General features: G+C 45.4%; 1 protein-coding gene across 4 annotated transcripts in view; it reads left to right on the forward strand.

The window, feature by feature from the left end:
* ADCK1 (aarF domain containing kinase 1) overlaps nucleotides 1-24,377 on the forward strand; it is a 91,668-nt gene that overhangs the window by 58,935 nt on the left and 8,356 nt on the right. For 3 of the 4 annotated variants that reach the window (XM_075425722.1, XM_075425725.1, XM_075425723.1), the window contains 3 exons: nucleotides 6,710-6,868; nucleotides 10,614-10,772; nucleotides 13,986-14,102. In XM_075425722.1, the coding sequence (XP_075281837.1) occupies nucleotides 6,710-6,868; nucleotides 10,614-10,772; nucleotides 13,986-14,102 (435 nt within the window). The remainder of the gene's footprint in view (nucleotides 1-6,709; nucleotides 6,869-10,613; nucleotides 10,773-13,985; nucleotides 14,103-24,377) is intronic. The other variant, XM_075425724.1, reaches the window with a different exon arrangement.

Raw genomic sequence — 24,377 nt, forward strand, 5'->3', positions numbered from 1 at the left:
TGCTGTCTGGGAAGTAGATTGCTCTACTCCAAGGTAACATTTGCTCATGCCTAGAACTCTGGTCTTGCAGACTTGCAGGGATCGGTGAGTCCTTGGTGCCATGGACAGGTACGTGCCTGTTCTTGAAAAGATGACCAGACTAGGATGAGGTTCACATTCCTTAAACTTAGTCCAGGAAGGGCATTCAGACTTTTGAAAGCAATAGGATCCTAATGTCAATAAAGTGAATTCCAAAAGTTCTGGGAGTCACAAGCCTTAGAAATGCTGTTTCAGATGTAGAACAGAGTAACTTTTTGGCTATTCTGCCACATGAAATAGAGGGGAGATTGTACTATGCAGTGTTAAGACAGCAGCTGCAGCCCCTGAAACTTCCCTGGGAAACCTGCTGTCTTCCCAGAGTGGCACTGTGTTGGTCTGCTTTCCAGCAAGCTCATGAATCCCATCATCACAGTGCCTCGCGCTGTCTTGGCTGGGAGACTGCAGGCGGCATGATCACTGTGTAAATCTCGGAAAGCTCCTGCTGACTGAGCTCACCTTAGCAAATTGCCATCCATGGAGCCGTGATGAAGAGGGAAACTATTCAGTGCTGTCTCTGCCAGGAGTGTAAAAACCAGATGAACTGAGTCACCTCAAGGGAATTCCAGCTTGGAGTATCACAGCACAAGGAAATGTGCAAAATTTACCTAACTTAATCACTTTCTTGTTGTCAGCTTCCGCCGTGGATGTATCTCCCAACTGTATCCCTTTGTCTTGAATGGATTTGTACCACCTTCCTCTTGTGCATCTTCCTGTGCTGCTGCATGGCAGAAAAACGCTAGGAGACTGCGAGCCGCTACTGGCCATCACAACACAATACTGTTGTTAATGGAGCTTTGTTGTATCATGGCCTGTGATGAGTATCCTGGAGGCAAGAAGTTCAAGTTAATCCCGTGTTGCCTAGTCAGCCCCTTCTGAAATAGCAGGACATCTCCTAGATTGCTATCTCCAAATAGAAAATGCAAGACTCAGGAGCAATTACAGTGTGCTGAGATCAGAAGAGGAGATCTGCTGTGAAATTGTGGTTGAGGTTTTGAATGTTTCTGTTTGCATTGCTTTTTGCTGATAAGAGAATAACATCAGCCCTGTTGGGCCCCTTTTTGTGAATTATTTTGAGTGGCTGCGATTGGTAAAGCTGTGGAGCACGGTGAAGTGTCTGGAGATGGCCTGTGTTGGAGAAGGTCTCAGCTCCTGCGGCACGTTCGCCAGATGTGCCAGACTGGCAGAGTGCACCGACATGGGCATATTTACACTAATTTCTGGCATATTTACCGTCCTTTTGATTTTATTGTCTGCAAGTTACATGACAGATATTTCGTGAAGATGCACTGTTACCAAAGCTCAGGGTTTACCCTGGAGACTGGGCCACTTCCAGCTGTGGTTCCCCCATATCCTTTGCACTCTCAGAAACTTACAGGGTCTATCTGTAACTTCCTAGGCTGTCAAAACAGCAACTGAGTCCCACGCTAGCAGCCGGTGAGACAGTTCCTCTGTTGTCCATCCTGCTGTCATTAACACTGGTCAGTCTGGTGCAAAGAGCTTCTGAAGAACATAAGGATGACTGTACAGATCAGACCAAAAGCTGAAGCCCACCACTCTGCCTCCAACTGTAGCCAGTGTTGGCTAAGAGATAAAGGCTATAAAAGCATGGCAGACATACAGTTAAACTTTACCTGGTATGATCTTCCCACTTCCAGTAATCTGAAGGTTTGATTTCCTGGGCCAGAGATTGTATCTTGGTGTTTAGTAGTTTGTGATGGTTGTTCTTCATCAAATTACCTACCCACTTGGACTTTTGGTATTCATAACATCCCGTGGCAGGAAGTTTCACAGCTTAATTGGTGTGGGGAAAAAAATCCTTCTTTTTGCTTGTTTTAATCCTGCCATCTGGTAATCTTGTGTGCTAATCGGCAATTTGCTGCTCCTGAGTTCTTCTATGGAGTATATGAACGTTCCCAATCCTGTTCTCTGTGACGGAAGTGATTTTATAGAACTCTGTGACATTCCCTCCCCATTGTCTTTCTTTCCAGGCTGAAGAGTCCTTTGAAGTCCTGGGAAATATTTGAAGGCAATTTTGAAATGCTTTGGTGAAGGACTCTCTTCCCCTGGGGAAGTTTCCTCACTGACATCACCTGTATTGGACTGTTTCAGCTCTGACAAGGTTGAGAAAAGGTTCTTTGCAAGCAGTTGTGGAAAACAAGAATTTTCAAAAGTGTGCTGGACTCGGCTGAAAACCTCCTGGATAGGACTTGTAATGCAGAATACTTTTACTTAGATCCCGTAGTGGCCTCATTCTGGCCGCACCACATACAGAGGCGTGGAGCACCATGCTGGAAGTGGTTCAGCTTGCCAGCTAAACAGGGCTGGGATGTGGAGACACCTGTTGTTAGTGATCCTGCATCCCACTGCACCCTAAATTTTTCCTGAACAGACTGCTGGCACATGGCCTCTGTTCATCTGCTATGGTCACTATGGCAGAGCAGAGCCTCCACATCCCACTCGAGATGATGTTATGTAGTGCTGGGTCAGGAAGGGGCTCCATGCCTTAGGCTCCTGCTCCAGGGTACCTTGCTGGCAGCCTTTCTGGAGAAGGAAGGGAACATACCTCTCTGTGGAGTGGGCAGGTTGAAACTAAGTGGTGATACTTGGTCATTTACTGCAGCACAGGGATATAAAAAGGTTGGGATTAAGAGGCAGTGTATTTCAAAAGAAATTAGCTAGCAAGACATGCACATTTGACATTTATGGTTTGGAGATTAAGACATCAGGCTGGAACTTGGGATATCTGGGTTAAATCCTAACTCTGTCAAAGATTTCTCAGAACATGCTGGGCAGGTGGTGTAAAGTAGTACTTTCAAAAAGGACTCAGGATTTGGGCGCTTAAATCCAATTGACTTCCAGTAACTTCCTAAGTGTTTAAGGACAAGACTCACAGAAAATACTGAGGCGTACTGATGCTCGACATTGTGGCATCAGCTGGTGTGTGCCGCAGACCTCGGGCAGAGCAGTGTGTGCTTTGGGAGCGCACTTCAGCATGCGAGGAGGCCTGTAGGTGACAGCTGGGGACTCCTGGAAAGCGTGACTTTGTGCAGGGCCCGTGGTGGCTGTGCACCTTGTACAGTGGCACTCTGGGCCTAATGATAGTCTGTAGGTGCAACCTCAGCACAAATACATACTAATAAGTGTCTAAGTAGATAGATCCTGTAAGAGCTTTTCATATCAGCTCCCTGAGGTGTGAATACTAATACCAACAATCATGGAAAGATTTTGCATATTTAAAATTAAACGAGCTTCATTCTTCAGAATTAAACAGTCAGGGCTGTGTTTCCAGCCAGTGACACATCCGTTTGTGGGTTGAGCACGTGCCCAGTGGGGAGCTGGCTGTGCAGAAGTCTAGTGAGGGAAACCACTGTGTGCAGGGACCCTGCTCACCTGTACAGCTGTAAACCTGCGGCTGGCTGTCCTGCTCCTTTGAAAGAGCAGCCCTAAAGTTCCTTTTCTCTCTTTTAAACCTTTATTAAATCTGTCTGGAAACTGTGCTTGTTTCATCTCCTGCCAAGATTACAGATGGTAACAGCCAGTTTGATAAGGCCCTGTGAGACCAGCTGTGGCCTGAAAGAAGCTCCAGAGTTCCTGAAGTACCGTGTCAGGTGGGCTCTGAGACTGTCCCAGACCTTCGGTTGCTAATTATGCATCCTGGAAATGATGGTTACTGTCTTTGTTAAGGGTGCTTATTAGCTGGGTGCTTGTGAGCAGTAAGAGCCCGCAGGCTGCTCCAAGAACTCCCTGCCTGCGTGAAATGGGTGCAGCTGCCTCCTCTTCGGAAGGACCCCGCTCTCCTGCAGGCAGTGTGGAAGCCTGGCTCACCCCTTCACTGCTTCCATGTCACACAGCCTCTCGCTCGTTTTTGCGCATCTGGGACACACAGCCTGCTTCAGAGGCACTAGCTGCCTGCAGTGAGCTGCGAAAGGACAATTTCATAATGAATGAGGGTGATTTGCTAAGTGGGGGGTCCTGGAGCCCAGCCATAATTGTGCTGCTGCTTTATCTGAGCCTCACACCTGCTCATGTAATGGCCCGGCTGTGATCCCTGCCTCCCTGGCGTGCATGCTCTAGCCTTCTGCTCCTGGAGGAGCCATCAATTCTGTGGCCCTGCTGCAGTCCCTCGCCTTGCTGCCCTGCCTGCAGCCTGTGGGTGCCCATAGCTTCCCCCTTGAATTGCAGCAGGGCCACTGGGCTGGCTCTGACGGACATGACTGTGAACCTGGCTTTTGTGTGATAAATAACAAGTTTTTAAATGAAATCCTTCTGCCCAGAACTCCTAGAGGCAGCTTTCTTATAGATAGATAGATAGATAGATAGATAGATAGATAGATAGATAGATTATTTCTGCCAGGGGGAAGATGTGCAGCTTTTTTTTCCCCTGCATGCATTCAATGCTGGTGAAAATTGTTGGAGTGACAGTGTAGGCAATTAAAAGCTTTTGAAATCCAGAGCAGATGGAATTTTATCCAATTTATATGTGGTACCTTACTGGATTCAGGCCAGTGAACTCCCAATTCTGTGCTTTAACCTTTGGAAGATGTTACCACCCTTATGACAGTTAGACTAGTAATACTGGCTGCTACTCTGTAAAGGTACATCCCTTTAAAGTGAGGATGTAGGGTAGTGAGAGAGTTGAAGAAAGACCCAGCTCGACCTCATGTGGCAAGTTCTCTGTCTGTATTTTTTTCCTTCCTTATGGGATCTCAAAGCCCAGCCTGCTCCTGGGCACCTTAAGTCTCTTCCCCTTAACAGGTCCTCTCTTCAGCTGATAGACAAACTTCACACAAAGGTAACAGTCCCTGTGTCTTGAACATGTCCCCTGTGCCATCTGTCATCCCATCGGTGCTTCTTTCCTTATACTAATCTGAAATGAGAATCTAAAAATCCAGATGTGAGAGAGAAAAGAAAGGGCGAGGGGAGGGGAAAGAGAGAAAAACCTTTTTTCTCTTGAGACACGAATGTCAATAGGTTTGAATTATGGGCCTGCTGTAATTAAAAAACACATAGCTAGTTGTTTTTAAATGCAGTTGTTTTACTTAATTGATTTTGCCGCCAGGACCAAAGGGAGTTAAATAAATAAATAAAAAGCACCTTCCTAATGAATTACTGATTAAATAAATAAATAAATAAGCACCTTCCTACTGAATTACTGGAGGCAGCTGAGTCTCTGTTGGAATCTAATTGCTGCAAATGCTCCAGTTTGTTGCTAGCAATAGTTTTCTGTGGAAGGGGCTGGGAGAGAAAGGGTAGGGTGGTGTGGGAGGGGGCTCATTCCCTGGCAGCTGCAGGAGGGAACAGGCTGCTCCTTGTATAGTGTTTTTCTTCCTTGTCAGCAAAAAGAGTATTCGTTTAACGCTGTGCATGAAGACTTTGCTTAGAAGGTCTTTATTCATATATAATTATTAGCTTGCTGCAGCTCCCATCTTTAATTACCTTTTAAAAAGTAGGTTATAAAAATGCACTGACATTCTTTCTTTTTTGTTACTGCATAAATTACAGTCTTCTCAACTGCTCACCCAAAATCAGTTCAGCCCGTGGGAAGGGTGGGACCGGTTCCCTTTGCTGACTTCTGGATACCTCAGAGCTTGTCTGCATCTTGCTCTACAGAGCAGGACAGAAAGCCTCAACTAAGCATTACACGCACTAGCCACATAACCATGTTGGCACTCCCGCTGAGCTAATTAACTGTGCGGAGGGGCCTGGTTAGTCAGCCAGGCTGGTATCACACTACCATGGTAACAGTGTTTCCAGGGCCCGAGCTGCCCAGTGCTGCACCGAGGGTCTCTAGCAGGGTGCTGTATTATGCAGGGCAGATGGGCCTTTGCCCGTCTCCCATTGCCTCACCCATGTCTGTCTAGGTTTTTGCTTCCCGGACATCCCCCTGGTAAATCTACTTCATCTGCACCTTTCCTTATAGTCTAGTCCTGAGTTTCACAGCCAGAGCTGCTAATAATTTCTGCCCATGAAGTGGTTTGCTGTCCCCACCTGGTGCTTTTTCTGAGCTGAGAGCACTGGTTACTTTTATTGGAGGTGTGAGAAAGGCCGTCATATAAAATATGTTTTCAGTCCAAGCCATCAGAGGTGCAAACTGCAATTTTTGTCCCCCTGCCCTGAATCCAGCCCTTACAACTGCTCCCAGTCGTGTGCTGACTTTTGCCCCTTAAGCTAGCTGATGCTGCTGTAATGCAAGGGAGTACGCACAGTCAGGTTCAAGGGGTGATGGTGGGTGGTATTAAATATCTGCAAAAGAAATACATGCAAAGGGACAGTTGTTGGCTTCTGCACCCAGTAGCAACCAAGGATGCTGACTATAATTGCTCCAACCCATTTTCAGGACAGCCTGAAGGGCTCCCTCACATGCTGCCTGGCCACTCCGTGTCCTAGATGAAATGTGCTGCTGGGGATCTGCCACAGGTTTCCGTAAGCAGAGCACCTCCAGGGCACTTCCATGCTTGGCAGTCTTCACTGGGAGGCCGAAGAGTGAAAAGCTCAGGCAGGGGACAGAGAAAGGATGAAAGGATTGAGCCTGCCCAGCTTTGGCACACTCTGTCTCTGGCCTGTGGGCAGGGCTTTCCTTAGGATAGTCTCTGGCACCCCAAGCTGATGCCTCTTTGTCTTCTCCTGGCAGATAAAAGAACTCTTTGTGAGTTTTGAGGACACTCCCCTGGGAGCAGCGTCGCTAGCCCAGGTCCACAAGGCAGTGCTGCAGGATGGGAGAACGGTGGCGGTGAAAATCCAGCACCCAAAGGTCCAAGCTCAGAGCTCCAAGGATATTTTGCTCATGGAGGTAAAACTACCTGTTAACTTTGACTTATAGAGCAATTGCCATTGAAATGTGTGGGGGCCACGTTAACCCATGGTGTAAGCAGGTATAACAGTGCCTTCCTGTAGCTGTGAAACCTCCAGAGACAAATGCTGTCTTACGGGAATAATGTAGCAAATTGGTGAGGATTGCAGTGAGGGCGATTGTGTGGACTGAGAGACTGAACAAGAGGGTAAGAGTGAAGGAGGGCAGAAGGAGAAGACAGGTCAACATGAAAGACATCAGAGTAAGTCCATATGAGATTGAAAAACTAGAGAGTGAGTCCTGAAGTCTCTTCAGCCTGTGTGCCCATTAACAATTGATTAAACTGGTCTCAGTTCCCTGTGCAGTCAGGGCTGTGTGGCCAAGTAAAAATCATTCTCCACTATTAGCATGTTTTTTTCAGTTAAATTCCACTGTGGATTCAACAACGGCTGAGGTTGCTGTGGTTCAGTTTTGTTTCTTTATCAGCTCCCTAATGCTGAGCTGATTGATGCTGGAAACAAAACCACTAAAATATGGAGGTGGTCACCTAACAGGGGCAGAAACAAAGGAGAAAAACGTTTCAGTGCAACTCTCCTGTTCCTCTCCTGATTGGGGGTACCACTTATGTTCCAAGTGCAATGCTGTAGCTCCTCCCAAACTTGTAGGTCTAGCCCGTTGAAGGGACGAACTGGAGAAAACCTGTGGCACTGCACTGCATTGCAATAGCCAGAGATGCCAGCGGTATGGTGGGGAGCGGGAAATAGAGATGGGGCTGAGGTGGAGGAGAGGCGAAGGACTGGGTCTGTAAGTGGTAGCAGTAAAGTTTTTAGCTCTCCTAATAAGCATATATCTGCATGTATAGTACAATAATGTGCACATCCATTGGCAGACAGGTATGTCCATGGGACTAAAGAGGGGAAGATTAAGCTGAGGGGGTCTGATAAGTGTTTAGAGGGTACTGCTGATGCAATGACACATTCTCCATCACAGCAGATCAGGAATCAAAGATCCTACCTGCACCCTCTCAGAGCAGCACATAAGTAAAGCTTCTTTAGGCAGCTAAAACACCTTGCTTTGAGCATTCCTGGCTAGTCTGCAAAAAAGGACAGCTGGTTCCAGCTGGAACACATCAGTTTGCAGATGGATATTTATTTTGAACTCGTAGTGAAAGAAATTTTTGTGTTCAGTAAAGGTATCCCAGTAAGATGGGATACATCTGTTTCAGTGCTGGTTTGAGAACAGAGAACTGTTTGAACTGGCTTTGGGTCCAGCTGTAGATTTGGATTTGGTTCATGTCCTCTCCAGGACTGACCGCAGTGATCTGCCCGATGAGTTTGCTTTTGTGAGTCATCACATGCACAGCAGTTCTCAGGGGGCTTATGGTGTCCTTGAGTCCAGTGCAGGACAGGATGGCAGAAACTAAGCAGTCAAGGAAGAAGGATGAGCAGGTAATGAAAGGCTGTGAGACCTGGGCAATAAGAGGGTTGTGTATGAACGAGCCCTGGGACTTTTACCCTTTTAACAGTGGGTATCACAGAAAAAAATCCACCCTCACACTGTGTTGCTGTGGTTGCTGATTATATTTGTAAGAGACATTTAAACAAATAATTTTAGAATGATTTCTGGCTTTTCTGTTTTTAGACTAATCCTCCTGGGAAACTTGAAACTAAACCAGTGTATTTCCTTTTGGCAGTTTAGTATTGTCCTTCCTCTACAGACAGTCTAGTTTGTCATCCTCAATATCTGTTGTGTACACACAGCTGTGGGAAAGTAGCTCACAACAAGACACATGCATTCTTGTTTTTAAAGGGTCTCTTGTGGAGTGTTGGCTAAGATGCATCGTCATATCCTTGTGTGGGACTGTTTTTGTGTAGGCTGCACTGAAAGCCAGATTATGTGCACTGAGGTTGTGGTCCTTTAAGAATCTGACAGACATTGCAGCTTGGTAGAAGGTTGATTTAAATATTGATGGAGATGGTCTTATTTAGAGACTGATGGGAAGGAATCTGAATGGGAAAAGCTGGATGGAAAATTGCTAAATTCACTTGAGGTTTCATAGCATCAGTGGTGACTTTAAAAATCACTACAGTATCTGATAAATCCAGAGAGAAATACCTTACTGCTCTTCAAATATCAATACATATTTCAAGACAATATGTCAGACAGATGTCAGAAAAGGGACAGGCCAAATACTTGTTAAGTATGTCCCTGCTCGTGGTCAAGGTGGCAAGTTGATTCAAAAGAGCATTTAAAGAAAGCAAAAAACAATGCATGAATTTTCTCACATCAGGCACCAATGAAATAATCCTGCAGCCCCTGTAAAGTTTATGTACGTGTTCATGAAGATCGCTGGTTACATTTCATTTGGGTGACATAGATTTGAAAGGATTTATGCCTCTAGATATAACAGTAGAAAAATCATTCAATAGTGTCTGGAACCTGGTGATTACATTTTTAAAGGAACATTGAGTTTGGAACTGACATTTAGATAACAGAAGTAGAGACAGGGGTGGAGAACAAATGTTTTCACACAGCTGAACAGGAGCAGTGATGGTTCATGAATTTATTTTTTGTCATACATTTCAATGATAGCAGCTTTCTGTGTGTGCTTTAAATGTTCCTTCTGCAGTGCAGGAATTCCCACCTCAGTGTCAGAGATCTAGAAAGGGAAACTGTCCAGGAACACACACTGACATGTCTGTTTTCATTTTCAGATGGATGTACAGAACAAATAAGATAAAGACAGCTAAGTGGACTCCAGTTTTATGTTTTATTCTTTTTTTAGGACTCAATTAGTTAAGAAAAGCCAGACAAATTATTTTCCTGAAGTTGGGGTCCAAATTGTCAGCTGGTGTAAATTTGTGACTGGTTGAGAAACTGGCCTTTCGTTTGACCAGAAAGCGTGCAGCTTTAATTATGCCATCCAATCACATAATCTTGATTTTCTTCAGAGAGGACTGCCCATCACTCGTCCTTTAAATGCTGGTTTTAGCAAACGTTTCCAGGAACTTTTCAGCTGGGCTTTTCAAGGTCTTGTGCAGCTGAATATCTAATCCCTTTAAGAAGAAGAGGATGCTAGGTGGTGGGTATATGATACTTAGGAAACACCAACTCAGCATCGCTGACGATGGCTGTGACTGATGCTGAGGAGCAACTCACCCTCTGACCCCCACCAGAAGTGTCCTTTAAAGATCTGTAGCCTACTGCCTGTATCCAAACTCCACTGTCTTATCTGAACTGCCCAGTGGATATTCTGTGCTAGCAAAATTCTTTCTCAGCAGTGGAAGAACTAACATAGAGGTGACAAGTCTTACTTTAGATCTTCCTCTTCTGCATTATCTGAGGGCTGTTCAAATGAAGCCGAACTCGTAGAACTGTGAGGCTCAGAAGATAGTCGCTCCTGGGCCATACCCTTGGTGAGATGTGGCCATGTGGTCTGTTCTCCAGGGCTTTGTTCTCTTACCTGTAGGCAGCAGGCAGCTGGGCTCCCTTTGGTGTCTGTGCTGTCATTTAACTCAGAGATGTACCTGTGTGGGAAGTACAACCCAAAATTTGTGTTACATGACCAAGGCATAACATCATCTGTTGTGTTATGATACTGCAGGAACCCTACAAGCACTTGGGGTGCAGGTTGGGTTTTTTTTGTCTGTAAATTGCATGGAATGATCCTACCAAAACAGTGCTGTGTGTAGCTGCGTGGGTTTGGAGCCAGAATGCAGCTGATTGTCTGTTTTCTTGTTCTCAGGTTCTCCTCTTGGTTGTGAAGCAGATCTTTCCAGATTTTGAGTTCATGTGGCTGGTGGAAGAAGCTAAAAAGAACCTGCCCTTGGAGCTGGACTTCCTCAATGAAGGCAGAAATGCTGAGAAGGTTGCTCATATGCTCAAGAACTTTGACTTCCTGAAGGTGAGGGAACACATATTTCCGTGTATATATCTGTGTTGATAGTCTCACTTTATGCATCTTGTACACCTCATTCACCACCTGGAGGAACCATACAGAGGGAGAATGGAGCTCAGTCCCTCTGTGGTGCTCATCTGCTGATAAGAACCAGAAACTGCTCTGAGATATGCTTCCTCCTTGTCTGTTTCCTACTGTAGGCACTGTGTATTGGATGAGGAGTGGTGGTTTGGGGCCAGCAATCTCTGGAGCCTGCTGCTCATTTTCCCAAACACTTTCTGAACTTGTCCAGAGTCCTGTGAATTTGCCATTCTTTCTGAGCCATCTGGTGGTACCTTTTCCTGGGCTTTATCTCATCTGAGGGCAAGAAGTGGACATGAAACAGAAAAGCTAGTCTGAAGCTGATGATGTCAAGTAGGACTGGGGATACTGTGTATCTTGGGAGCAAGCATGTTCGCATGAATCCTTCGTCCTGCAAAAAACCACATCCTCACTCTGAAACTGAGCATATGTCCTTCATACACATCCATGGCTAATGCATTCATGTCACCTTCATGTGCATACTCAACTGCACCCATATTGTGCTCTTCCCCACAGACACTGTTACCCCACCCCCTCTGCTACATACTGATTAAGGTCACTGGCAAATGTCTCAAGTACAACCAGACACATACACATCTCATTCTTGGAAAGACATAAGCTCACACCTTCAAACTCACACGTGCATAAATCTTTTGCTGACATGCAAGAGGCACAAGCCTCCGCGTTGTGTATTCTGGAAGTACACAAGTGTGGTCAAGCATACATAGTGCTGTGGGCACAGTCACTGACAGAGCTGTATTTGCGCATACACAAAAGCAGCAAAAAATGTACCCTCCTTTGGACCCTCCTGCATACATGCATCAAGATGAGGTTTTCACCTCCTGTTCATGCAGAATTCCCAAGATGGAAGTGACAAATGTCTGAAATGAGAGGAGATTTTGTTAGACTTTACAGGCTGATGCATCCATTTTTTCCTTGCTTCCTCCATGCAAGGGCTATAATTCCTTGTCACCTGACTCCAGGTTTGGGGCAGTCTTTTGGGGCCCAGTGGCAGCCATGGCCTTCCTATAGAGGCAGACAGCTAAAAGCCAGCAGGGCTACAGAAGGCCAAAGGCAAATGATTTTTCTGAGTGGGCGTTTATCAGAAGTGATGCACTTTGAAGAGCTGTATCCATTGCAGCTGTAACTAGGATACTGTGAAGTAAATCCCCATGGAGACGGCCAATCACCTCCTCACTAGGTTAAGGGGCTATCATGATATCAATATGTGTAACAAAAACAAATGGCTTGAGATGGCTAAATAATGGATCCTGCTGTCTGACCTGCCAATTCAGAGACGTGTTCATCACCCAAAGGCAACGGAAGAATTGGGCTCCTGTATCATTAATTTTCACAAACACGCTAGAAAGTTGAGAAGTAGATTTTGTGCTGTGAACCTGTTTGAGCTTTTAAAGCCAGAGATAAATTGTTTCCATGCACTAGCATTACAGCCAAACATCTGTGAGTAATTAAAAACATCACTGAAGAATTTGGCTGTGAGTGAGAGAGGCATCTCCAAGAGCGCGGATAGTGCTTTACAAGCCCACTGACTTGCCCCTGTAAATCTTGAGACAAGAATGAGTGTCATCTGAAATGATCTAAGGCAGCAGGGATCAGTGAGCTAGATGGGCTGGGGAACTATTAGTTTTGAAGTTGGTTTGTTTTCTCACAAATCTAACTGCAAAGAATGGACATACAGATAAGCTGGAAAGGCTGCGAGTAATTGAACCCCGCTTGCCCATAGTGGATCTCTGGCATCAAAGTCATGCGAAGTATGCCAGGAGTGTTGAACGGTGGGACTGAGGGACATTGGAATTGCTCAGCAAAGGAGTCTTTGATCTAAAGCGGCACGCAGGTGGTAGGGTAGAAGTGGGTGACACTGGAAAAATGGTCTCTCTAGGACAGCAACAGTGGGGGAAGCAGATAGTTTGTGAGAGGATGAGACACTGTCAGTAGTTACGAGCAGAGTATAAATCAAATGCTGCTTGTTCAAGAGTTATGATGAGCTACAGTGGCCTGGCTGATTCCCCTGGCTTTGGTCGCACCAAATAGACAACACCTCCTAGCCCTTCCTGCCTTGCCCTGAGGTGCTGGACCATTGCAGTGTGCGAGTCAGGCAGGTGAGGAGAGGGGGCTGCACAGCTGGCTCTCTCTTTACAGGATCCCAAATGTGTATCCCTGTACTGGGGCACAGTAATGGGAATGGGTGGAGCTCCCTTATATCTTTGGCAAAATGTACCCGTGTGGCTTCATGCATGTGCAAAGGCAAATCTGGGCAGCTTTGGAGATCGGTCAGCACAGTCATGCGCAGAATACCCAAAGGGAACTTCAGCAAAAGGACTCTTGACAGTAGGGACTTCAGCATGGAAAGAATTTGGCTGGAGAGAGGCTGGTAAAGGGGGAGCCAGCCTGAGCAATGGCTGTGTCACTGCCTCCCTGGGTCACACCGGGCCTCTTACTGGTACCTCACTCAGCTTGATTTGCTGCAGATTGAATGAAAAGTGCTTTGATATTTTACACTTGTTACTGTGTCACGTTGGCAATAAGATAGTTAAGGGTTTCCCAGGGTTTCTGTGACAAGCCCCTTATTTGTGACACTTGATTTTTCTCCCAGTTCAATTGCAAATGGCCTAAGTATGCAGGGTTTGTCAGCTCAAAGGCGTTTTGTGTTCGAAGGGGCACTGCGGAGATGCAATTTATGGCGATGGCTTATCATTTTTAGAGCTGCGTAAGTGGGCGCTGTGCGTGGCAAACAAGATTTAGTTCCTGCCTAAAGGAGCTGAGTGGATGATTCAGAAACTTGCTATAGTACTAGTTAAACAGCCCAGCTAGAGGAGCTGCAAAGCAGACAAGAAAGCTCTCAAACATCAGTGGGAGGTGGTCAAAATCTTGTAGAGCATGGCCAGAAATGTTGCACGTGGACAGATCCTGCTGCCGTTGAGTTGGTGTGTTTTCCTTGCACACATTGGTGCTGTCCTGGGGAAGAGGCTGGTAGATGGATTTACCTCCCTTGTGCTCAGGCAAAAAACAGGTCCTCACAGCCTCTTCCATCTTTACTCCTTTTCTGGGTTGTGTGTGATATATTCTCCTTGCTTTTCCAGCCTGTTGTTTGACCTAACCCATCTATTCCTGTTTCAGGTCCCCAGGATCTATTGGGAGCTCTCAACGAGGCGCGTCCTTCTCATGGAGTTTATGGAAGGGGGACAGGTGAACGACAGGGCCTACATGGAGAGAAATGGCATCGATGTCAATGAGGTAGCTTCTCAGCCATCTCTGAACTGGGTGTGGTGGGCAATGCAAAACCGATGTTGACATCAACTGCCGTTAATGCAAAACAGAGGCTGACAGGAGGGGGCAGAGGAGGGAGCACATACATATGTGAACAGAGTAATTAATCTGAGAGATTTCAGTTCTTGTGCTTCTGGGAAAACTACATAACCCCTTGTGGGGAACACTCTCCTGTAGGCTGCACAGCTAGAGAGATCTTCGAGGAAACAGATAGTGAAAGATGAACATGGTCTTACATGACATACACCTATGGTTTGTTCCAAGAGGGCAGTTCCTATTATCCTAATAGAACAACTTCAGCTTCTGATTCTTTTTGTCTCTCTTCATTCCCTCTCTTTCTTCTGCATTAACTTTCCCCTGGACAAATGCATGGGATGTAGCTTTTATATCCCAACATCTATCATTTTGTGCAGAAGATGTAAATCATAGGTCTTACACAATCACAGTTGTTAGAGGGCTCGAGCCTCAGCCATGCTGCTTTGCATAATATTCTGACACGGGCTGTTTTCTTCTGCTTTCCAAAATCTCCCTTTTACTTCCGGATGTAACAGTTTTCTTCTTTGCTTCCTGGTCTGACATTACTGTGTAGTTTTGCAGTCCTTCACTGAACAGCTGCCAGATTTCATCCCTGCAGAGAGGCTACATTTCCCCAACAAGTGAAATAGTTTGTATGTGTGGCATGAAGTCAGGAGAGCACTTTGGATTCTCTGTGGCTGAGAGATTCTTGAGGAAAAGAAGGTATTACTTCCCAGAACGGCTGAGCAGATGCCGGGGGAAAGGGTTTTCAGCCATTGCACAGTGTGTCAGGCCACCCCTCCCAGTCAGTGAGTGCTGACTGAGGCACTGCTGCTTGTGTTTCCCCTTGTGCCCTAGTGATGAGCTTCAAAGCCGCACTTGGTTGACTAGCTATCAAAGAGCTGTGGCATAAAATCAATTTTACTTAAGCTGTCCATCCACTTAACTCCAAAATCTGAAAGTTTCGTCTCTCTCTCCCTATCTGTCCCTGGCAAAGTTCATGTGGCCTCAGTCAGAGACATCCCAAAGACCTCTTGAGGGAGGGGAAATGTGAGTTTGGTATACCCCACAAGGAGAGAACGTTAAGTGTACCTGCTCAGCTGCCTCACTGAATCAGCATGCAGCTCTTTCTGCCTAAGGAGTTCGGCCAAATTACAGGTGGAGGACTAACTCTGGCTGTTTCTATTCACTTCCTTCTCTGCTTTTGCACGCCGCAGAAGTCAGTGAGATATTTTCTAGTAAGCTCTGCAGGCAGAAAGGCAGGCTCCCTTTCATGTGTTTGTCCACTGAAATACAGGAAAGGAAGATCTAAGGTTAAAGTAGATTTTGAGACTGTCTGCATTGTGATTGAGGCAAAAAAGCCAAGGTCAATGGGTAATAGTGAACGATGCTCTCTTCGCTGCAAGATGTCTGGTCCATTTTCATTCAAGTGACTTCTTAAAAGAATATGACCTCACCTGTGGGTAGTGCAGTCTCTCTCCTTACACTTCTCCATCAGCAAGAATTTGGAGCATTTGGGTCACTGCTTTTCCTCCTCCTTCTCATCAGGGCATCACAGAGGTCGTTGTCAGCTGAGCAGAGGTAGACACAATGCCTCCTCTGTGTCTGTTTTGTGCTGATGATCCTCCTTTGTGTTTACCAAGGTAAGTGCGTCAATGATGCATCTGGTCTGCAACGTGTGTGACTCTTGAGAACACGGTAGCTCACGGACTTTGCTATCAAGAGAGATATTGCAAGCCTCCTCCATGGCAGAACACAGTCAGCTCCATTCACCTGGACAAGTCAACTGATCAAAAGCGAGAGTCGTTTCTTTGAGTGATTTTTTCCTATCCTTTTCTTCTGCTACAAAGGCAGAGGTACAAAGGCAGAGGTCAAATGTAGCCCACAGTGCTCAGATACAACAGTGAATATTCCTCAAGTCTTGAAACAGTCGGTTGGAAAGGCTGGTTTTGATGCGTTAGCAGGAGGACTCTTGAGCAATACATACATTCAGATTTTGAGCTGGGTCTTCCTCACAGTTCATGGATGGCAGATCCGTTTTGAGATCGAGGTAGCTAGCATAGTGTAGCTCCCTGGGACTTTGGTTGCTTCTGTGAATTTCTCAAACTGCTGGAGATAGCAAAGCTGTCTGGAAAAGCCCAGGGAAAAACATTCTTTGCAATCTTCCGTAGCTTTCTCCAGCCAGTCAGGGTGGAAAATTCAATTACTTCAGCCTTTCAGTGGGATGTTTTGCTTCAAGTATGTGCCAAAATAAAGTAGAGAAGCAGCTAATTTCAGTTTTTCTAATTTGCAGAGGCCTTTGCTTGAGATATGAGAGATTTAGGGTAAAAATTCAGCTCATTTCTTTGTTCATCCATGCCTTTGGGAAGGTCGTTTTGTGACATCTTGGCACAATAGGTTCCACGCAGCAATGAAACCACATATTTTGCTGATTCTGAGCTGGTGTCTAAATGATGGCTAAGATGTAATTTTTAAAAAGTTGTCAACAGACTTCTGCTGCTGCAAAGCATAAGCCTCCGAGGTTTCTGCCAATCTGTTGGGTATAGGATGTTACTCAGCTCAGTGGTAGGACTGAGTTTCTGCAAACTTTCTCAGTGCCTGCGCTGAGCTGTTCTTTCTTGCTTTTTTCACCTTTTTCTCTGAAATTAGTGATTAACTTCTACTGATTGCCCATAAAGCAACAGTAGAAAGGAGGGAATACTGAGCCCATCAGAATCATGTCATGGGGAAGGAGGTCTGTTATTAGGGCCACAGTAAGATGAGGTAGGAGCACTGCACACTCCAGACTTCTCCTCCAGCAAGGTGCAGCAGATGGGGACAGATATGACCAAGGTGCATTATCAGCTGCTGCTATTGATGCCCTCAGTAAAGAACTGTGTGGTGTGGTGGTGAGATGAGCAAAAGGCAGCAGACACTGAAAGGAGCGCAAGGAGGGAATGGCAACCCAGATTTCAAAACTATGACGTGGCTTGTAATATACAGCAGTTCTGGCTTTCGAGAGATGCATTAGCTCCCTATAAATCACCTCAATCTATTTATCTAGCAATCCCTCTATCATTGTACTCCATTTTGTTTTACTGGGCTGAGGAAGAGGAGTCTTCACTAAGCAGGATTTCTCTTGACAATACAGCCTTGAAAAGCAAGCTGAGCTTCTCTCCTCTAAATGGAAAGGATCCCTGAGGTGAAAGCTCCCTTCAAACCAGGTTACTGACATTTACTTAATACCGTCTGTAGCAGGATTATCATTAAAGCTGCCCAAAAGCACATTAATCTCTCTGGATCCGTCCAAGCGCTGGATTGTAATGGCATTTAATCAGAGAAGGCTTTGATTTCTGAAGACAAGTGCAAACACTGAAATATCTGCCTGTGGAACAGTTACTTATTGATGTGCAAGTGTAGCTGAGGATGAGCGTGCAGCTCCGATATTGACAGTGAGAGGGAAGCCTGGTGAGGGAAGTTATCAAGAAATGAGCTGGCATGAATTTTGAGGGAAGACTAGGCCAGAGAAGGGTTAAGAAAAGGACTGCCTGGAAACTAGGCTGTTCCTGTTTCAAGACACAAGAGCATTTACAGTCTTGGTTGGGAAGATAAATTTGGAAGAGGTCGGTAGAGCCAGGAAAGGAGAAAAAGAAACTGAGGGACTCTGAAGATGTTTGTAGCATATTGTATGCAGGAGGGAAGGAAAGATAGCAAGCTACTTAGAGCACGGGCTTTTAAAGAAGATCCCAAATGGCACAAATGCTCCTTTAGCACCCATTCTGATTTTATCTGTTTCATTTAGAGAGACCTTGTCTGTATACAAATATTAACATCATATCTGTTGCATAAGTCCTCCCTGTCCCTCTTTGTGGATGCTCTGCCTGTCTCCGCAGAGGCTGCTGGTTCAGCAGGCTGTGGGAGCTGTGGAACTTACAGATGCACTCGTGGCATGTGCTGTATTGCCTCCCAACTAACCAGCCAGCTCAGGTAGCCAAGTGGATAGTCCCCCAGGGTCGCCCTGGCTTGGAGTTGAGCCAGGGAAAGGAAACGATGCCATGTACTTCAGCTCACTAAGAGCTTGATTGTGAGCTGTGGACGATTCAGAAGTCAGGGAAATGTTTTGTCCAGCTGAGAAGTGAAAGCAAACAACTAAGGTACTTAAGATGAGCTACTGTGTGCAATTATTGCCATATGTCACCCCATCCCCCTATGGCTTTTTGCTTCCTTCTGTTACTAAATGGGTTCTGCACTGGAATGGCATCCCTTAGCCCGATGCAGAACACAGCTACCTTCTCATGGTTGACAGCTTTGCAACTTGAAATACACTTTCAGTGTGGCATTTACCCTTCTGCCAAGAGTCAGGAGCTGCTGCCTTGTAGCTGCTAAAATTTAAGTGGGATTTCCCAGGGTGGGATCCCTTTGCCAGCACTAGTGTGGAAACCTCTCGTGTCTCAAGTATCTGTGCTTATAACATTCAAGTGTGAAATGAAATGGAGTGTGGAGATGAATACTGTTTCTGGGGAAAATGGCTATTCCTGCTCTTTGCACCTGCTGATTTAGTCTGGGGAGAGGTTTCCTTGCAGATTCTTCTACATTTCCTCTTGTCTGAAGCTTAATGAAAATTCACAAGGCACTGATAAGCAAGGATAGTGACCACCAGTATTTCCAGCTTCTAAACTGTGCAAAGTCATCAAGTGAAAGAGTTAAATTACGCATGAACCCCTTTCTTACTGAAAGTCAGTCTCAAGCATCAGTGTCAATCAATTGCTGACGTCTCAGCAAGTTGCTTTACATTAAATCCAAGGAAATATGACTACATTTAAAGCCAAAGGAAAATGATCCCCATGGCCATTTTGAGTCTGACAATTAAATAAACAAGGACTGGTCTTTGCTACCTGTGTCCTTTTGAGAATCTGTAGAAGCTTATCAAGTTAGTCCCTCAGTTCCCTAGGTGGATGAGTCAGAATATTTCTCCCCACATAAATGCCGTGGAAGATGGGGCATTGAGCAGGAAAATAATTTCCTCAGTCCCCAACAGAGAGTGTAGGGCATGCTAGGAGTACACTCCAGGAGTCCTAAAAACTATTCCTGTATCTTAGTGACATCGTGTGTGTCCAGATGTCACCTTGCTGTGATGCCAGATCAGTGCATGGTGATACTACTGCATTACAGAGCGCTGTGTTTTGATCCTCACAACTGGATCACAGAAGGCAGAGTGTGAAATCGGATCTCTTGTGTGTGACCACCCTAATCTGCTATGGACAAGAGCCATTTCAGAGCAGAGACACAGAGCAGCTCCAAATTGTGGCTATTCTCCATCCGCACCCTTTGCTAATTTGGCACCAGTTTAACTGGGCAGGATTGTCCTAGCAGGATTAAACCAACCCTTAGATGATGACTGTAATAACAACAACGAAAGAAAGCAAAAACCCAATACACTCTTCAATCTAATTAACCTTCGATTAAGGTTCCAAAATCAATGCTATTATTTTGGCCTGAGGAGGTAATATTGAGCCCTGAGAAATGAGCTGCACAACGACCTTTACTTTTAATGACATCAATAGAAGTTAGTGTCGCCATCTCTTAAAGTAATTGGCAAATATTACAGCCAAATTAAGGCCAGAGACTAGTATCTGCTCCTGATCTAAAGAGACAGTCGCAGAAGGAGGTAGGACAGGACAGGACTTCATCAGACTTTCATCTGGGACTTATCAGGGGCAGGCGGTGAGATCAGCTCTACAGAACCATGTCACAGGATTTTTTTCTTAGCCTTTCTTCTTTGTGTCAGTTGGAGGCATGGAGCCAGGACTACTCCAGCTTGCTCACAAGGCCAGGAAAGTGTCGGTGACTTTCCCTGGATAACCCAGGCTGATTTGTTACATTGCAGCTACCCATGAACATGATAATATGTGACATCTTTTTACTGTAGGAGTATTCGTAGGCTCAAATTTGCATGCATTCTTTCCTTTCTGAGAAGTTTCTTGCCAACTATTGTGCATTGGTGTTTGTAAAGATACTGATTTGTGATGGACTTTCCAGTGGGTTGTTATTGTCAGGTTGCTCTGTCAGCTGGGTGTGCTGATTTGTTAAGAGGAGAATTGCGTACAGGGGCTGGTGAGTGGCCGGGAGCTTGCTGCTGTGGGGCTCTGCACCAGGCGATACAATACAGGTTCATCAGAGGTAGCTCCTAGTGGATCATGCAAGGGTAGCAGGTTGTCTAGGCTTTCAGAACTGATGGCAGCAACAGTTTGCAGCTGTGTACGTGTACAACAAGAACTACATCACTGCTGCTGCCTATAGTACTGCTTGGGATCTTCTGAATTAGATGACAGATATGCAGTGGGTGTACTTGGTAAAATACTTGGTACATTGGATATGAGTCAGTTAATTAGAAAAGGTGGGGATTAGTAGGGAAGTTCCACAGTAGGTAAGAAACTGATGGAGACATGGTGGAGGGAAATTACCATAGTGGAGTTTCATGAGGTTTGCTCTTCAAACTGATCTTATTTAATTAATTCAGGGATGACCTTGACACAAACAGAACTGTGTGAAGCAGGTTGTTGATGACATCGAGTTGGGAGGTTCTGTCACTGTAGAGGAGGACGAGAGTAGCAATAGCACTTGGTGGCCTTCAGGAGTAAAGTGATAGAAAGGGATAAAAATGAGCAATACCAAGTGAAAAGCTATGTGCTTAAAAACTAATAAGCAGAGCTTCTTAAATATGCTGGGAGTTTATCAGAGGGAAGTGACATATTAGAATTAACTTTGGGATATTAGTCAATCACAGGGTAAGAGTGAGTTTCCAGTGCAATGTGACTGTGTAAAAGGCGGGCTGACTGCTAGGACACATAGAATCACAGAATGTTTGGAGTTGGAAGGGACCTCTGTGGGTCATCTAGTCCAATCCCCCTGCTGAAGCAGGGTTACCTACAGCAGGCTGTACAGGACCTTGTCCAGGCGGGTCTTGAATATCTCCAGAGAAGGAGATTCCACAACCTCCCTGGGCAGCCTGTTCCAGTGCTCCGTCACCCTCAGAGGGAAGAAGATCTTCCTTGTGTTCAGACAGAACTTCCTGTGCTTCAGTTTGTGCCCGTTGCCCCTTGTGCTGTTGCTGAGCACCACTGAAAAGAGCTTGGCCCCATCCTCCTGACACCCACCCTTCAGATAGTTATAGGCATTTATTAGGTCCCCTCGCAGCCTTCTCTTCTTTAGGCTGAACAAGCCCAGCTCTCTCAGCCTTTCCTCATAGGACAGATGCTCCAGTCCCCTCATCAGGTAAAGGAGCATCCTGTCGAAATGGGGCAGTATTTACACTGTATTTATGCTGATAGTTATCTTACTGGTGAACACACTGGAGTAGTAAATACTGGAGAGGGAAGGAACTAGTTAAAGTCTAGGGTTATGTTAGCTAAGGAAATGGTTTAAACTGGACATAATTTACAGAATGCTGGGATTTAGGGGAAAGGTTCTGGCTGTCTGAAGAGTGAATTTTTGGAACAGCCTCTGAACTCATGTCTGACTTGTTTCAAGTGAACTTGACCCGTTTGTAGAGACTATGTGATATTGTCCAATAGCAGTCCTTAATGTCTGCACTGCATTCTTATTTTCTTCTCTGTTGGCTTGTAACTCATGTAGGATAGTTTGTGACATGTAGCATCCTTGCCATATTGAGTACATAAAATGAACTTCATGTGCTATGGTGAAGAGTTACTCCCAGTCTGGCTGTTATACATGTATCTGTGACTCCGTTGTTTTTGCCCAGGCTGCTGACTCTCCATTTTGTTGTCTGCAATCTGCTTATTCCTCAGCTACATTTTTTTCAAAACGAAAACATTGAGCTAAAAATGTGCAGTTTGTCTGACACAGTGTCGTGGTCATGTCATGTAATGTGGCAATGGCAGGTTGCTATTTGCATTGACTGGCAAGGCTACAGGCTCACTTGGTGACTGTAGTCATCATGTTCTGCTGCAGCACAGACAAACTGAACTTCTTGTAGGCAATAGCACACCTTCTGGCAATAGGCAAAAGACATGCCTCTGGCCAGAGCCAGAGTCTGGTGTTATCCTGACATATCAAGCTCAGCTCTGCTCGCTGGCTAGCATAGGTTTTTCTCTTATGTGTTGTGCCTAACTCATGCTGTTCTTGATTACACTCCCTTCTGCCCAGTTGTATTTCTTGTAGCACTTGATGTGCTTCTGCTTCCTTGCTGTTCAAACCTTCTAGCATCGGTAGACTGCCCCTCCTCTACTGTTCCTTACCCAACTTTGGAATCTTCAGCTCTTTTAGTCTTTTTTCCAAGTAAATTCCTCCTGCATCCTGCTCATTTATTTGCTGTCTCTGAACACAGTCAGTGTGTTCTGCATATCTCTTTTAATGAGGTGTCTGGAAGTGAATGCAGGATTCCAAGGGTGATTATTATTTTTTTACGATGTGCAGCAGAACGATGCTTGGGGGACCCTGGTGATGATAAGGAACTTGTTGTGTTGGATGATAAGCAGAGGCAGGAATGATGACCTCTCCGTGTCATAACAAAAAGCCTGTGTGTTTACTTTGGTCCTTTGCTTCCGTAAATCACTGCAACCTTTTGTCTAATTTGTGATGCACCTTCACCCCTGGGTCTAACACAGCCTAAATGCGTGCTGAATTCCTCCCTTCTGAGTAGACGCTTTCATGCGTTTGTTTTCTCATTTCACCTAACTGCATTCTTCCAAAGTGAATTCTGTAGGTGTTATTTGTCCAGTGGCCTTCTCAATAAGGGTGGAATAAAGGCCCATAGTGATGGGGCACAGTACTGGACAATTGGTGTATATAAAGGCTTCATGTTTTTTTCCTAAACTTTTTCTCTAGGAACATGAGCTCCCTTTGTCTGAATTATAAGGATAGGTCACTATTTACATATTACACTCTAAGCCCTAGAAATACAACCTTCCTTTTTTTGTTTGGAATTTAACAGTATTGGTGCTTTCTATCTTAATTTAATTTTTATCCTATTTTAGAGGTATGTCAACAGACAAAAATACGCAAAAATACTTTACTGTGCGGCACAGCTCCATCTCTTACACTGGGTAATTTTCTTTTTCCAAAAGTAAAGACTGTTTATATGCTTATATCATAAATCCCTGTAACATAGCTTCTGTATGCTAACTAAATTATACAGAATACTTTCCTCTTTCTTAAAGAAGCCATAAAGTCTGGTTTCAGTGAATTAGCTACGGCAGATACTCAAGGTCGCATGCTGGGGAACAGGTGAATGTAAGTACAGCAGGGAAGGGAGAGAGGATGGGGATCTTGTAGTGAAAATTGTCTTGTACCCGTGACCCAGTCTGTGGGTTTGAACATGGCCATGACCCCTCTGTTTTCATGGTAAGATGGGAAGATGAATCCTGAGCTTCTTTTGTGTTGCATCGTGGGCTGCAAAAGGCTATGATCACAGATCTGTTTAGTAACTTGTCTGCTGACGGTGACTCAGGAGCGGAGACCTTCCCTGCACCTGGAGCCTACAGCCGTACCATAAGATGCTGTTACGAGGGTGGCGTGGATAGCATGATGAGAGGTGTTTTTGTAGGATCCTAGAATATTTGAGATTGGAAGAAACCTCAGGAGGTCTCCTGTCAAACCTTCTGCTAAGACTGGTTCAGCCATGAGGTCAGACCAGGTTACTCAGGGTGTTATCCAGTCGGGTCTTTAAAACCTCCAAGGATGGATTGCACAGCCTCTCTGGGCAACTTGTCCCACTGCTTGACTTTCCAAACCTATGCCATTACTGCAGCACAGAAGGAGGATCTGCTCTCTTTGAAGCAGCCCATACTCCAGTGCCCCAAATTAATAGGCTTCCAGCCTTCAGCCATGACCAACCAACAGGTCTGCAGAACTGCCAGCCCCTGTCTGGACTTGTGTTTAATGGGTGTGAAGCTTCACACTGTGCCCCAGATTGTCCCCAAGTCCTCATCTTCAATAATTCTGTGCTCTTCCAGGTCCCTGGAGGGCAAACAGCTGAAGCAGAGAGGGCAAAATGTGCTTTACTGAGTGTGTGCACAGGAGTCGTTGTTGATGCTGTGATCAGTCATGATATCCAAGTCATTCCTCCTCACGTGCAAGTCCCTGGGAGGCTTAGAAGAGACTGTCCTGCACATCTTTGGACTGTCAGCAAGTGCTACTCAGCTCTTCTAGGAGGTCAAAGCACCTGGTGCTTTGGTCCTATCCAGTTTTAGAGCTTGTTGATCTAGGAGACCTGTAAGGGTTACTTTA

This window comes from Opisthocomus hoazin, chromosome 7 (genome assembly GCF_030867145.1).
Source record: "Opisthocomus hoazin isolate bOpiHoa1 chromosome 7, bOpiHoa1.hap1, whole genome shotgun sequence".
Taxonomy (NCBI): domain Eukaryota; kingdom Metazoa; phylum Chordata; class Aves; order Opisthocomiformes; family Opisthocomidae; genus Opisthocomus; species Opisthocomus hoazin.